Genomic DNA, 15,009 nt, shown 5'->3' with positions numbered 1-15,009 from the left:
GAAATTAGTATGAACAACAAAGAATGAATTCAAAAGACATTTCTAAGGGTACATTGGAAAGGTCTTAGTAGCAATTAAGGCAAGCTAAAGAACGTTAAGGAAACAATGATAAGTGATAATTTTCTAGCTAGTGTTACTGGAGTGACAGTGATTCTATTTATCAGAAAAAGAAAGGAAACATCTGAGGAGGATATAGCTTTGTTGAGGTAAGTATCAAAATAGATTTTGGTACATGTTGAAGTCAATGTGTCTTTTAGACAAATAGGAAGAGGGGACTATTAGGAAAGTGAAAATATATTTCCGGTGCTTGTGAAAATGTTTGGATTTCGTTTCTGAGTCATTAATAAGTATTTATTAAGTGAAGCTACTGGAATAAATAAGGATAGGGGAGCAGTGGCTCACAAGCTGACTGCACAACAGAATCATCTGATATCTGGATTTAACAGATCTGAGGTGGTACACGGGCATCAATAGTTTTTAAAACCTCCCCAGTTAATTCAAATATGCAGCCAAAGTTGAGAGCAACCGATGTAGAAGAATAAAGGGAGAGAGTTGAAAACAAAATTCTGGTAAACACCAGCATTTAAGGAAAATTCAAAGAAAAGGTGTCCCAAGGAAACTTACTAAGTTATATATCAGAGAGCTAATAGTAGACATGATAAAGGTCAGTGTTAAAACCAAGAGAGACCCAAGGGATCTGGCAATTCGAATCTCTTTGGCCCTTTCATGTAAAATTTTAATAGAGTAGCAATGAAGTCAAACAGTCTTTCATCATCTCCACTCTACTCTTAAACGCTTCCAATCAGCTTTTATTTTGGTTATTGTATTTTTCAGTTGCTTAATTTCCATCTGTTTCTTTTTATAACCTATTTTTATTTGCTGAGATTTTCCATTTTTTTCATCGGTTTTCAGAGATTTTGTAGTTACTTGCTGAAGTATTTTTATGATCAGTGTTTTAAAATCCTTGTCAGATTCATCTCATTGTTGGTATCTTTTCTCATTAATGTTGTAATTTTCCTGACTCACGGTCAGGTCAGTGAGTATTTTTTTTTTTTTAACTCTATCCTGAACATTTTAGTTATTATGGGGATGTGGATCCTATTTCATCATGTTTTTCTTTTTTTAAATAAAGGCAACCTTCCTGTTGAAATGTAAAATGTGGGCCAAGTGGATATGTATGTTCAGCTTCCTCCTCAGCCATGCTGACATCCTTCCTGCCTTGTTGCCTCCAGCTCACTTCCTACTGGGCTCCACTGACACCAGAGGAGGGAAGGTCGAAAATTGGATGCCAACTAGCCCTACCTCGCACCACCTCGTCCTGCCTTTTTGATGGTAGAAGCTTTGCTCCTCACTGATACCAGAGAAGTGAGGTGAAGACTAGCAGTGACTAGCCCTGCCTCACAGTGCCTCGCAGATTCCCATTGATGCCAGCTGGGGGTGGAGACTCAGGTCATCACTAGATTCCACTGACACTTCTCTTGCAAAAGAATATAATTCCTGCCTACTTCCTCTGGGTGAAAGATGGAAGATCAGGACCCCACTCATGTGTGCTGACTCTACCATAGCGTGGGGATCATATTATTGCTGCCTGCTTCCACCAGGCAGGGGATGGAAGATTAGCTCCCTGCCAACATCATCTGGTGGGACAAGTGGAGCAGTGTGGTCATCTCATTCCTCAAGTCCGGAGGTTCCTAGACAATCCTTCTTTCCACCTTTCACAACACTTGCTTTGCTTGTTGGCTGTGTTCTATCCAGCCTTTTCAGTTGTTAGGGGAGGACTGGGAGGAAGGCAGCTACTCCATCTTGGCAGTACCCCATTCTGTTTTAAACTGTGGCCACAGTATCTATAACAATTTATTGCACACTTATTTTCTCTGATGCAAATGATCTGAAGGTAAAAAAAAAATGTTTTTTAAAAGTCTTTGTAATTCTAGCATTAGCATATTACCTAGCGATCAGTAGTTATTTCTGAAATGGATGACTCAGTAAATGGATTTAACTGAGTACCTTTTGATAGATGCTTAATATGTACTTTCAATGAGAAAGAAGAACTTTTTAGTCTCTAAAGAGAAAATCAAGACTTGAACAAAGGAACTAGATACTAGATAAAATACATTCTATATATGTAATTTGAAAAAGTATGCTTTTAGAAAGAACTTAACACACAAAAATCAAGCATACTTCTAACAATGCTAACAATGTACATGTTGAAAATGAAATTCAAAAGGCACTATGATTTATAAACACACCAAAGAAAATGAAATAATTCTGTATAAATTCCATAAAATGTGTACAGGATTGTATGCTGAAAAATACAAAATGCTGAAGAAATCAAAAAAAGAAATCCTAAGTAAATGGAGAGGCCTACTGCATTCATAGATTAGGAGTTTCAACATAGTAGAGACAGTAATTTTCCTCAACTTGAGCTATACAGATTTAATGCAATGCTTACCAATATTCCAGTATAGTTCCTTGTAGACATAGATAAGCTTATGCTAAAATTTATATGGAGAGGAACAGGCCCTACAACAGCTAAAAGGATCTTGAAAAAGAAGGATAAAGTGGGAGGACTCACTGTACTTGATATTTAGTCCTACTATACAGTTATAGCTACACTAACCATGACAGAGTGGTACTGGCCAAGGGACAGACACATAGATCAAAGGTATAGAATACTGAATCCAGAAGTAAACCCAAGCAAACATGCCCAACAGATCTTGAATAAACATGCAAAAGCAATTCTATGGAGGAAGCTAACCTTTTTAAACAAGTGGTGCTGGAGCAACTGAACATCTATCGAAGAAGCTAAACCTTGACCAAAATAAACCTTATACCTTATATAAATATTAATTCAAAGTGGATCAGAGACAAATATAAAATGTAAAGCAATAAAAATTTTGGCAAAAAACCAAAATTTTAAAAACAATAGAAAATTTTCAGGATCTAGGACTAGGCAAAGAGTTCTTATATTTTTGTACCAAAAACACAATCTGTAAATTGAAAAAAAATAATGAATCGAACCTCATCAAAATTAAAAACTTTTGCTCTTCAAAAAAGCCTGTTAAGAGGATGAAAAGACAAACTACAGATAGGCAGAAAATATTTGCAAACCACATATCCAAGAAAGGATTAGTGCCTAGAATGTACAAAGAATCCTCAAAACTCAACAGTAAGAACACAAATAATCCAGTTACAAAATGGGCAAAAGACATAAACAGACATTTCACTGACAAGTATAAAGATGGCCAATCAGCACACGAAAATCCATCATTAGCCATTAGGGAAATGCAAATTAAAACCATGAGATATCATGATACACTGATGGGTACAATGGAAAATAGTGACAATACTAAATGCTGCAAGCATGTGGAGAAACTGGGTCATCACATATTGCTGGTGGGAATGTAAAATGGTACAGATACTTTGGAAGATAGGAGGGCAGTTTCTTATATGATTAAACATGCAACTGTCATACAAGTCAAATTCACTCTAGGGCATTTATCCCAGAGAAATGAAAACTTATGTTCACTAAAAATGTACATGAATGTTCACAGAATATCTATTTTCAATAGCACAAAATGGAAGCAATCCAGATGTCCTTCAATGAGGGAATGAACACTGTGCCAACGTCCATACCATGTGACACTACTTAACAATAAACAAGAATGAAAAACCCAATTCCAGTATTTTTTTTTCTTTTTTTTCTTTTTTTTGGCCGTACCGCACAGCATGTGAAACTTCCCTAACCAGGGATCAAACCCATACCCCCTGCAGTGGAAGCGCAGTCTTAACTGCTGGACCACCAGGGTAGTCCCTCCAACATTCCTGAATTGCAAAAAATAGACATGGAGAACAGATTAGTGGTTGCTGGGGGTTTGGGATTGGGGTGGGGAGGTGGATATGGACAACAGAAGGGATCCTTGAGGTGATGGCATTGTTCTGTATCTTGAATGTATCATTGTCAATATGCTGATTATGATTTTGTACTATAGTTTTATAAAATGTTACCAGTGAGAGAAACTGTCTAAAGGATTCATGGGATCTCCCTATATTATTTCTTGCACATGAATATGAATCTACAAAATAAACTTTTAGCCAAAAAGTAGTGTGCCAAACAACTTGGTATGTTACAATTTAGAGGACATTAAATTACTTACACAAGCACCAGCTCGCTATGCATATGAAACTGCTAATAGGGCATAACTCGGAAGAGGAGGATTAAAAAATCGGGAGTCAAGAGGAAAGGAAAATTTCATTTTTTTAAAAGTAAACTTATTCTTTTAACTGGCAATAAAGGAAAAGAAAGTAGTTACACAGCTCTCCTTCATTCACTTTTTCATGTAAAAATAAAACATTCAAGAAGGAGAAAACTGAGTAAAAGGCCAGGTACCATGGAACCAAGAATTACGTGGTATTATTCTATCCAAAATAGCTACTTATAGATGGGAGTAGGAAAGCTCTTGTTCATTACACTGAGAGTAATCTTAGGCGTTTCCGTTATTTACACCATTGACTTGTACATATTTAGGTGTAAACACTGTACATGAAAACGCTTGTTAAAACTTTTCATTGATAAGTTAATAACCCAAAACACTTATCAGAAAGACTAGAACCTTTGAGCAGCAGCTAACATTTTCAAACTTCTAAAACTCTTCATAAGTGGATTATTTAAAAACGAATGGTGACAGTTTTGTGGTCTGATAGCTAACAACATGCCAAAATGTCAGTGACTCAACTAACAGCCCTGGGCTCCCTTCACGTCATCAGCACCAAGGCATGCTATTTAAACTGCTGTTTATAATGATTTTGAGTACCACTTTCCAAGTTGGAACAGGAAGCCGGATCAACACTAGCTTCAAATCAATTGGAACACTCGAATTCCAGTGACAAAAGCATCTTTTCCTGCAGTTTATCGCTTTCTCTAGAATACCACTTGACACATATAAAACTTTAAGGTGTTTGTCTTTTAGTTTCACCTTCCATTAAAATATAGACACACGAACATGTGGCAAATGTCACTGTTCTTGAAATTCTGTTACCTTCATTCATTACTGCAACTATAAATTCAGACATTTTAACGCAATTTCTGAGCATTGGATCACTGTGTATATTTAAACACGTCAAAGGATTGCAACTTCAGTGCTTCAGAAGTTCACATTACTAACATAAACACAACCTTATTTTCCCATCAAAAATAAATAATGAAATTAAGTGTTAGACTATGGACATTCAGCTCAATTCGAATCTCAGATAAATGAGGACATTTGCCTATCTTGAAGAATCACCTCCTACACATGCATCAACAATCAGAAATAATGTTTTTTAAGAAAATGCAGCAGATATGAAATTAAATCTGATAACTATTTGTCAAGTAAGAACAGCCAGTGCAAACAGTACTCTAACTATATTAGTATGGCGATTATTTATCAATGCACCTACAAAAACTTTACTTCTATTAAGAGTTATGTTTAAACATAAAAGGGTTGGATTCCCTTTTTTAAGGGAAAGAACAAGAGTTGGCAAAGGAATAGTGCATTTGTTCTTTTATAATTCATTCCACATTTTTCCCAAGCAGAACTTTATTTGCATTCATTTATATTTTCCAAAATGAACTCTGATTTATATGTTGTCAGCGTTAAAAAGATAAAGTTATGTTTAACTTTCATCTGGCTTTGACCTATTTTAACATCCTAACACACCTGTAGCCATAACCCTCCATAAAGGTTATTCTTATAGGCTGATGATGAGCGGGAGACACAAACCTTATGATAGAGGAGTAATAGCTGCTAATGAGAATTTCAGAAGTGGAAGTCGAACTTTGATTTGAAAAAGACACTAGGTGATTCTGAGACTTTCTCCAAATTGAGAATCAACTGCTTTAGATTTGGCTTTATATATAAGTCGAAATAGGGACACAAAGAAATAGATTTAAACACACCCTCTATATGCCTATGCCCTGCTTTGCCAATGTTCTTATAGTCTAATGACATCCACAGTCATTCACAGTCCATGAAGGGCTAAATGCTTAAACTGAGACTTTTAACTGCTAATGTGAGACATGGATATTGTCTTAACGCGTTATCACTAAGCAAAGTACATATATCTCTTCCAAAAGCAGACGAAGATATGTAGATGTGTAATGGGTTTCTTTGTGGATTAAGGGCACAGGCTTTGTTATTAACTTTTGCATTGGCCCTGAGGGACCCAAAATATTTTTGTATTGACTCAGCATTTTTAGTCAATAAAATGATCTGGAACATAGCCTTCGCATTCCCTAACATGGCAAGGCTGCTTTCCTCTTCCTGTGCACATAACACGTTACCTAAATCATCTTTGCAGATGTGTTCGAACCAGAGGTATCTGTGCTCTATCTGTCTGTGAAGGGCAATAACAAAATGTTACAACCCATTTAGCAATAAACTATGCATCCTTTCTGCAAGTCTTTGCTTACATTTTATTTGCAACATTTCACCTCCTCTATAAATTTTATTTCATAGTCTTTAGTAATTTCTGGCAACATAAGTAGATACCCAGATGGTATCTCTTTTCTCCATAAGCCAGAGATAATGTCTCAATATAAATTCCAATGCCATCGTTTTATGATTTAGATTCTAAATTTTAGAAAGCAGCAACACACACAAATATTGAGACCATAGCCTGAGGTGAAAGGGATAGCAGCAAAATTTAGGTATAAGAAAGCAACATGTGATATAATTGATTCAACAGTAACAAAATCAAGAGTATACCTGATGACACAGGCGTAAAGACCACTATCCTGCAGTAATGTTGGCCGGAACCAAATGGAGTCCTCTTCCTTGCTCATTCTACTTCCATCAAAGGCTATTGGCTCTTCAAAGTCTCCAGGGCCAGAGCTTTTGTACCACATCAAACTGAGTCCAGCACTCTGGGCTAGGGAGTAATTGGCTCTGATATAACCATAAAAGAGTGCACATTTGATTCGAACAGGCTCTCCCACCAAAACTTGGTATTTCTTGATATCGACAGACCAATCTGTGCATCCATCAGCTGTAGTTTAAAAAGACAGAGAAAGAGAGAAAGAAAAAACATTAGAGGAAAATGGAATCAATTAGTTCATTCATTCATTTATTCATTCAACAATATTTATTGAGCATCTATATTGGACAAGATTCTTCTCTAAGCACAGACTATGCAGCAATGGATAAAACTCAGAAGGGCACTGAAAAGTAATTTATCCTACTAACAAACAATATATTCAACTCTTAGTTTGCTTCTGCTGATATTTATTCTTAGTTTAAATCAGTGTGATGGTTATTAGCTTATGGCCTTCTCATTCTAAATCCACATGTTTGCCTGTTCTTTGAAAATGGATCTGGACCTGTGAAACAGTTTTCCTTTGCTAGCTGGCACTGACACTTTGTTAGTAAAGTGTTCTGAAGAGACATTTCAAAGGAAAGGGTTTGCTCCCTGGTTCCAGCATGCTTGCTTGGAAGGCTCTTGCAGTATGCAAGGTCCTGCAGTACACGGTAGCAGCTTGGTAATTTTTTAGCAGATCCTCAGGTGAGACACCTTCTCATGAACAGCTTTCCCAGATACCTTAGAAGGCAAGTCCCTGTCCAATTGCAGAGGGCAGACTTCCAACCAGTTCTACCGGTGTGCCACCTCAGTGACTTCTGCCATTCAGTAAGCCATGAATTTTCCCAGTAAGGTCTGGCTCTCACTCTGGGAATGGGAAGATGGGAGCTTTTCTTTGGGTGCTCTCAGCTAGGGGTAATGGCGGCCATTCCTCTATTCTTTACAGTTCTTTTGTTACAGACTGAACGTTTGTGTCCTCCTAAAATTCACATGCTGAAGGCTTAATCCTGAATGTAATGCTATTTGGAGGAGGGGCCTTTGGGAGATAGTTAGGTTTATATGAGGTCATGAGGGCAGAACACTTATGAAGAGAGTAGTGCTCTTATAAGAAGAGACACCAGAGCTTGCAACCTTTCTCTTTCTCCTTCTGATTACTTATAAAGAAGATGCCACGTGAGCACACAGCTAGAAGGTGGCCATCTATAAGCAGGAAAGAGGGCCCTCACCAGAAACCAAATCAGCCAGCACCTTGATCTTGAATTTCTCAGCCTCCAGAACTGTAAATTTCTGTTGTATAAGCCACCCAGTCTCTGGTATTTTGTTATGGCAGCCTGAGCAGACTAGTACATCATTCCTTCTTACTAGCCAATCCTTCATTACTCCAATAACCTATTACATTGAAAAACTCTTTATATAAGCTTTCCTTGTTCAACTTAGTGTATTTTTTTTCTCTCTGATTGGATCCACACAGATAAAATGAGGAATAAGTGTTGTACAGCCAAACAAGACAAAAAGAAATACAACAAAAGTGGGTCATGCTCTAGTAGTGATTCACAGCCAGAGACACAGGTAGATGGTTACTTTGCTGATTTCTGGGAGCATTAGGGGAAGTGTAAAGTAGAAACCATGGTGGGAAATGGAGCTGATGGGATGGGAACTAATTGTATTTTCTGAGTTTCTTGGAAGTACCATCTTCCAAATGGCATCTTGGCACCATTTTTATCACCTCTCTCCCCTACACACACACACACACACACACACACACACACACACACACACACACAACAACAGGTCACCACAGGGCAGGTACATCACCATTTTTATTATCATGGAGAAGTTGTGGATCTCCTGCCTAGAGAGGGCACTTGCTCAACCCCTAGCAACAAAATCAATCTGACATAGCTCACAGTATACAAATACTGAGCAAAAGGGCAAAAACCAAGAAAAGAGGACCTCTAACAGCAGTAGCATCTGAGTACTGCAAGCAGGGTTTAACTCACTAGAGATTAAAAAGAGGGCAACTTGAAGGATCTGAGAACAGGAAAATTCATGTAGAATTCAAAAGAAGGAAAATGATCAAAATGAACAGGAAGATGTATATTAGAGCAAACAACACACATAATTATGGAATTATCCAAATTTCTTATCTTAAAATATTATCTAACATCTGATGAGCACTTAATTATGTGCTGAGTTTACAAATTTTCATTCCCCTTTCACAAAAACACCCATTCAGGCTTTGGACTCATTGTTCCCTCTACATGGAACTTGTGTCACCAATCAACTGCATGGCTTCCTCCCTCCCTTCCTCCATATGTCACTTCCTCCAAGAATGCTTTTCTAACTGCCCTGCCTGCAATACCACCTTGCTATCCTAGTCACTTGACCCAGATTGTTCTTTAATATTTTTTCACAAGACTCACTGCTATCTGACGTTACATCATGTACCCAAGTTTTGCTTGCTTTCTGTCTACCCAACATAACATAAGCCCCTTGAGGTCAGGAACTTGGTCCTTCTAATTCACTTCTTTAACCTCAGGGCCTAGAACTGTGCCCGCTAACCAGCTCAACACACACTGACTGACTGACTGAATGAATGAATGAATTCTTGAATAAATAAACAAAATAATGCCAAGATTTACAATTGAAGAAACTCAACACCAGCTCATATGTGGAAGTTCTGGTATTCTCATCCAGCTACATATGACCCTAGAATTCATTCTCTCTACCACCATGGTATTCTGTTTCCTAATAAATGTAATTTAAATTTCACACCATTCTTTAATTTAGTTTACTTTTACTACCAAATGTTGGTCTAAGATTCCTAATGAAGAGCTGTATCGAGGTACTGTCTAGAGTAACTGTGCTGGAAGCTTGGTGGACATCAACAACATCCAAGTCATTACCATCACTCCTGCCAATGACTGCCACAGAGCTGGCTCACCACACTAAACAGGATGACAGAACTGTATACAAACAGAGATGTCAAGGTTACATAATTACATGCAGTATTTATCAACACAATTTTGTACATCTGTCTCATTGCATGAAATGAATCCTAGGTGGGATTTTATTTTAAACAGTTATAGTTCTGGCAATAAGCATGAAATTATCTTGTTTTACCACGATATGAATTATAATACAATTCTAGAATTACATTATTGTAACTGAGGCCATCTGTCTCAGAGGATATCACTGCCAGTGCAAAAGGCTGGTACACCTTCAAGGTAGCAGTATAAACAGTAAGATGAAATTATTCAAATTCTCAAAAGATTTGTAAGGTAAAGCAAAATGCTTGAAGCTAAAAGCAAAAATACTTAGCCTAGAAATTTCTAAAAAGTTAGTAACAAATTAGATCAAGAGAACAGAAGGAGAGTTGTGTTTTGGGGGATAGATAGAGATATTAATACATACTTTCAAAATAGGCTTACTGAGAATAGTGTTGAAAGAAAACCATAAATATTACTGAAAATTAGAGTTATTTAGTATCTATTGGGAAAAAAGTTTCAAACAGCTCTGATTCACACGCCAAGGAAAAGGCAGAGGTGAAATTAAGAAATACCAGCACCTTGGATATCAGAGACACTTTATGTTAATTTTAATGTGGAAATAAAATGTAGGATCTGTGGCTTAGGAAGTATTACTACCATTAGACTAAATGTATGATGTTCAAAAGTAAACTATAAATTTATTAACATGTTAATACTTTTTTGGGGAAAGACGGCAAATAATATAAAGAACAATTCAAGATATCTTCAAATTATTTTGATAAACACATTTAAATAAATGAACATATATTTTTTCAATAATTAAAGCATTTTATTAAATAAGTGAGGAGTGTTATTTTTTTTCCTTTGTTAACATTTCACCGCATTTGCATACATTCTCACTCTGCATGTATCACAATTTTTTCCTAAATGATCTGAAAATAAATTAAAATAAAGACATAATGATATTTCACTCACTCCTAAAATACTTCAGTATGGATCTCCTTTGAATAAAGACATTTTTCTTATATAGCTGCAAACCATGTTTTTCTTAATCTTGTCCAGCGGGACATCTCAAATCTTAAAAGAAAATGTGATAACTTAAAACCTAACTCTTGATGACAAGAATTGCCAATTATATGTTCAGTTTTTCCTTACTTCAGTACATAAGGTCTGTTGGCTTGGAAACAGTCATTCCAAGCCAAGATATTTCCATATTTCTATACACTGTTAATTCCATTATGTAAGTTACCAGGTAACCTTTATTATTTTTAAATTATCATTGGGTAATTCTGCAGGACAATAGTATTTAATCGGTTTTTCTGTCTTTCAGAATAAAATATCCTTCTGTAAGCCTCTCTCAGAAAGTTAGCTATTGGTATTCTCTTTCCCTGATGAGAAGATTCCATGGAAATACTCTAGTTCGATGTCTCCTATACAGCACATACTCCTTCAGAGTCAATGGGACTTTATAAAGCCATGAAGTTACACTGGGGGGTGAGAGTAGGAAGCACCATATTCATTTATTTTTGTTACCGCCCATAATATTGTAGATTATATGAAGATGGTGATGGAATTAAGATTCAGAACTAATTCCTTTACAAGTAGTTCATATTGATGTACTATTTCATGGACAAAGGCTACATGGATTGGATAACGTAAATATATTCAAATGAGGGACTTCCCTGGCGGTCCAGTGGTTAAGACTTCCGCTTCCAATGCAGGGGCCTCGGGTTCAATTCCTGGTCGGGGAACTAAGATCTCACATGCAGCGTGGTGTGGCCAAATTAAAATTAATTAATTAATTAAAATGAGATTAGGGAAAGCATTGTTAATTTGGTCACTATTACTACATATATAAGAGTGCAAAATATGTCATGGTAACAAGCTTGAAAGTTTCATTCTTTAAAAAAAAAGTGTTATCATAGAGCTCATATATAATGCACCCTAATATGAAAATGTAAGACTTTACTTATAAAAAGGTAAATTATACTACTCTTGAAGTATCTACTTGAGTAGGTACATTGGAATAATGATAAAATAATTAAGGCATCTGTGATAGTTTAATAGAGGTCCCCCCATCCTCTTTACTAAACAGATCTATCCATTCTTCAGCAAGTTAGAGTATTGCCTGCTAACAGTTCACAACTGTCTCCTTCTGTTGAAAATAACCCTTGATTGACAAGAACCATTTTGGTGGGAAGTTTACATCCCCTTGGGTCTGCCTACTGCCAATAAGTGACTGATGTGAGTGTAAAAAAAAAAAAAAAAAGCCTGTTCCTTTGTCTCAAGTAGAGACAATTGTACAGTGCAGTGCCTGTTCCAGAGCTCCTCTGTGTGTGGACCAGGCCGAGCTTAGAGGTTAACTGTGACCTATTCACTCAGCTCTCTCCCCTTTCCTGCCCTGCCTTCCTCCCTCCCTCCCTCACTCCCTTCCTCTTAAGTTTTCCCTGAAGAGCACTCCCTCTATCAATGGTGTGCATCAAAAATCCTGTCTTAGGCTCTGTTGTAGGAAATCTGATCTAACACAGATTTATATATTCATGTAGCAAGAACTACCTTCATTCCAGTTTCTGTCCTAGGGGCTGGAGACATGAAAACATAAGACACAGCTCTTGTTTTCAAGGAGCTCACACTGTAATCCAAGAGACAGACAGAAACTGAAAGCACAATGGAAATGCAATGACAAAGAAATGCATAGGGCTAGTCAAGAATATGTTCCATGAAGAGAAAACATTTGAGAAGTCTGTCAGAAGTTAGCCATTCAAAGAATTGGCAGACAGATATTTAATTTGGAGGTGAACACAAAAGCAAAGGCACAGAAATAAGAGATAGCAGAGTTTTGCAGGAACTACAAATGGCTTTGTGGTGTAGAAACAACAAGTTTAGAGCAGGAAATAGCAAGAGATGGAGGGAAAGAAGTGGGCAAAGACAGACTGTGGAGGTATTTTTATAAGATGTAAAAACTGTTTGATTTCATTGTGAAAGTGATGGGGAAATATCACAGACTTTCAGTCAGGGAGATGATGGACACAGTCTAATATTTTCAAATATGCTATGCTGACTGAAATTTTAGGTAGACATATAAGGTAGAAGGCTTTATCCAGGAAAGTGATGTTACTGAAGGTCTGAAGTTGGGCAGTGGTAGTAGAGAAGGAGAAACGGGAAAGATTTAGGAGGTAAAATTGGCAGGAGTAGGTGAACAACTGAATATAAGCATCAAGGAAGAGGAATGATATTAGTTTACTCTGCAAGTCATATCTTTTGTCACAGACTGAAATATCTTTTGCATTCAACAAGAAAATCAACCATTCATGTCAAGGGGTGGGCTCTGTGAAAAGTTTTTCTAATTTCTTCATTTAAAATCTTTTATGCAATGAAAATGTAATGAATTTTTTAACTTTTTATTTTATATTGGAGTACAGTTGATTAACAATGTTGTGATAGTTTCAGGTACACAGCAAAGGGACTCAGCCATAAATATACATGTATCCATTCTCCCCCAAACTCCCCTCACATCCAGGCTGCCACATAACATTGAGCAGAGTTCCCTGTGCTATACAGTAGGTCCCTGTTGGTTATCCATTTTAAATACAGCAGTGTGTACATGCAATGAATTTTTAAAATGTCTCACAGATAGACCTGAATGTGTGCATATATATATATATTCATATTCATATTTTTTGAAAACCTGCAATGATTAAAAATAAATATCTGGCATATTGGCATCATTTGTCTCTACCCCTAGTGTGCTTGGAAAAGCCAAACTTGAGACATGACCGTGGCTAGGGAGTGTAGGCCATGCACATCAGCTATCATAGACATGGAACAAAAAGGCTGAGGCTAGATTTCAATGAGGTGAATTCTGCTCTTTGTCTGCACTAGCTGCTACTCTTTCCACATATGAACTTCATAAATGAAAAGTGGCAATGCTGGAATCCTTCCAAGGAGGAAGCAGAGGTGCCCCCAAATTATCAGCAGCAATGATTATAGCAAAATATGACATAAGTTAATGTTTATAGTATATGCTGGTTCACACAACACTTCGTCTTCATCTCTACTTTCTGGATTATGTTTATCTGATGTGAAATATTGCCAGATTCTTGCTTTAAAGATATATACAATGTGACAATTTTGGAAGAGCTCTTTCAAATATTTTGGAGAGATCTGTGTGGGTGGTAAGAACTGAGGTTAACTCAAGAGACTCTGCCAATTATCAGGAATCCAGTTTCTAGAATACCCTTTATCTGACAAAGCCTGGAAGTTATCATCTGCCATGCTCTCAATGTAGGTCATCTCCAGGTGGGTGCAGGCCTTGCTCAGGTGTTATCAAATTTCTTCTAAGATATGGTTCCCTCTTTATCAGGAGACAGGTGATGCCAAGGCAAATAGGATCCTGGTAGTATAGTTACCCCTCCATCATACCTTAGCCTCCACATTCTAGCAGGTATCCTAGATACTAATACACAAAACCCCATGCATTACATAACACACACTTGGTAAGGATTTATTCTTAAAAGTGTTTGTATTCTTCTGATTAAAAAAAAAGGGGGGGACTTCCCTGGTGGCGCAGTGGTTAAGAATCCGCCCACCAATGCAGGGGACATGGGTTCGATCCCTGGTCTGGGAAGATCCCACATGCTGTGGAGCAACTAAGCCTGTCCGCCACAACTACTGAGCCTGCGCTCTAGAGCCCAAGAGCCACAACTACTGAGCCTGAGTGCGGCAACTACTGAAGTCCACGCGCCTAGAGCCCATGCTCCGTGACAAGAGAAGCCACCACAATAAGAAGCCCACGCACTGCAAGGAAGAGTAGCCCCTGCTCGCCACACTAGAGAAAGCCCACGTGCAGCAACAAAGAGCCAACGCTGCCAAAAATAAAAAAATAAAATAAAATAAAAGGAAACAACAGGAGTAGTAGTTTCATAACCTATCCTTTAGTTTCTTTTCTCAGTTGAGATCCTAATTCTATTAAAAGTTACATCATGACATTTTACTGAACATTTTATAATAACTACATAACAGTCCATAATAGTGTTACATATAATTTGCTTAGCCCTTCTGCTGTTAGCCTACCTTAAGTTTTTCCCCTAGATTTGAATGTTCTAAATAATTCTGTGATAAAATAACTTTATATACAACGTGCCACAACCATCCCCTCAAAAAAAAAGTGTACTTTCCTCAGGAA

General features: G+C 37.2%; 1 protein-coding gene across 1 annotated transcript in view; it reads right to left on the bottom strand.

Moving 5' to 3' along the window:
- Positions 1-15,009, bottom strand: part of IL1RAPL1 (interleukin 1 receptor accessory protein like 1) — a gene marked incomplete at both ends in the record, with an annotated part of 1,136,662 nt that overhangs the window by 652,516 nt on the left and 469,137 nt on the right. The window contains one exon of the mRNA XM_082681170.1: positions 6,747-7,026. Within this exon, the coding sequence (XP_082537296.1) occupies positions 6,747-7,026 (280 nt within the window). The remainder of the gene's footprint in view (positions 1-6,746; positions 7,027-15,009) is intronic.

The sequence above is a fragment of the Grampus griseus genome (genome assembly GCF_964374135.1).
Source record: "Grampus griseus genome assembly, chromosome: X".
Lineage (NCBI taxonomy): Eukaryota > Metazoa > Chordata > Mammalia > Artiodactyla > Delphinidae > Grampus > Grampus griseus.
This window is presented reverse-complemented; position numbering and strand designations above follow the sequence as displayed.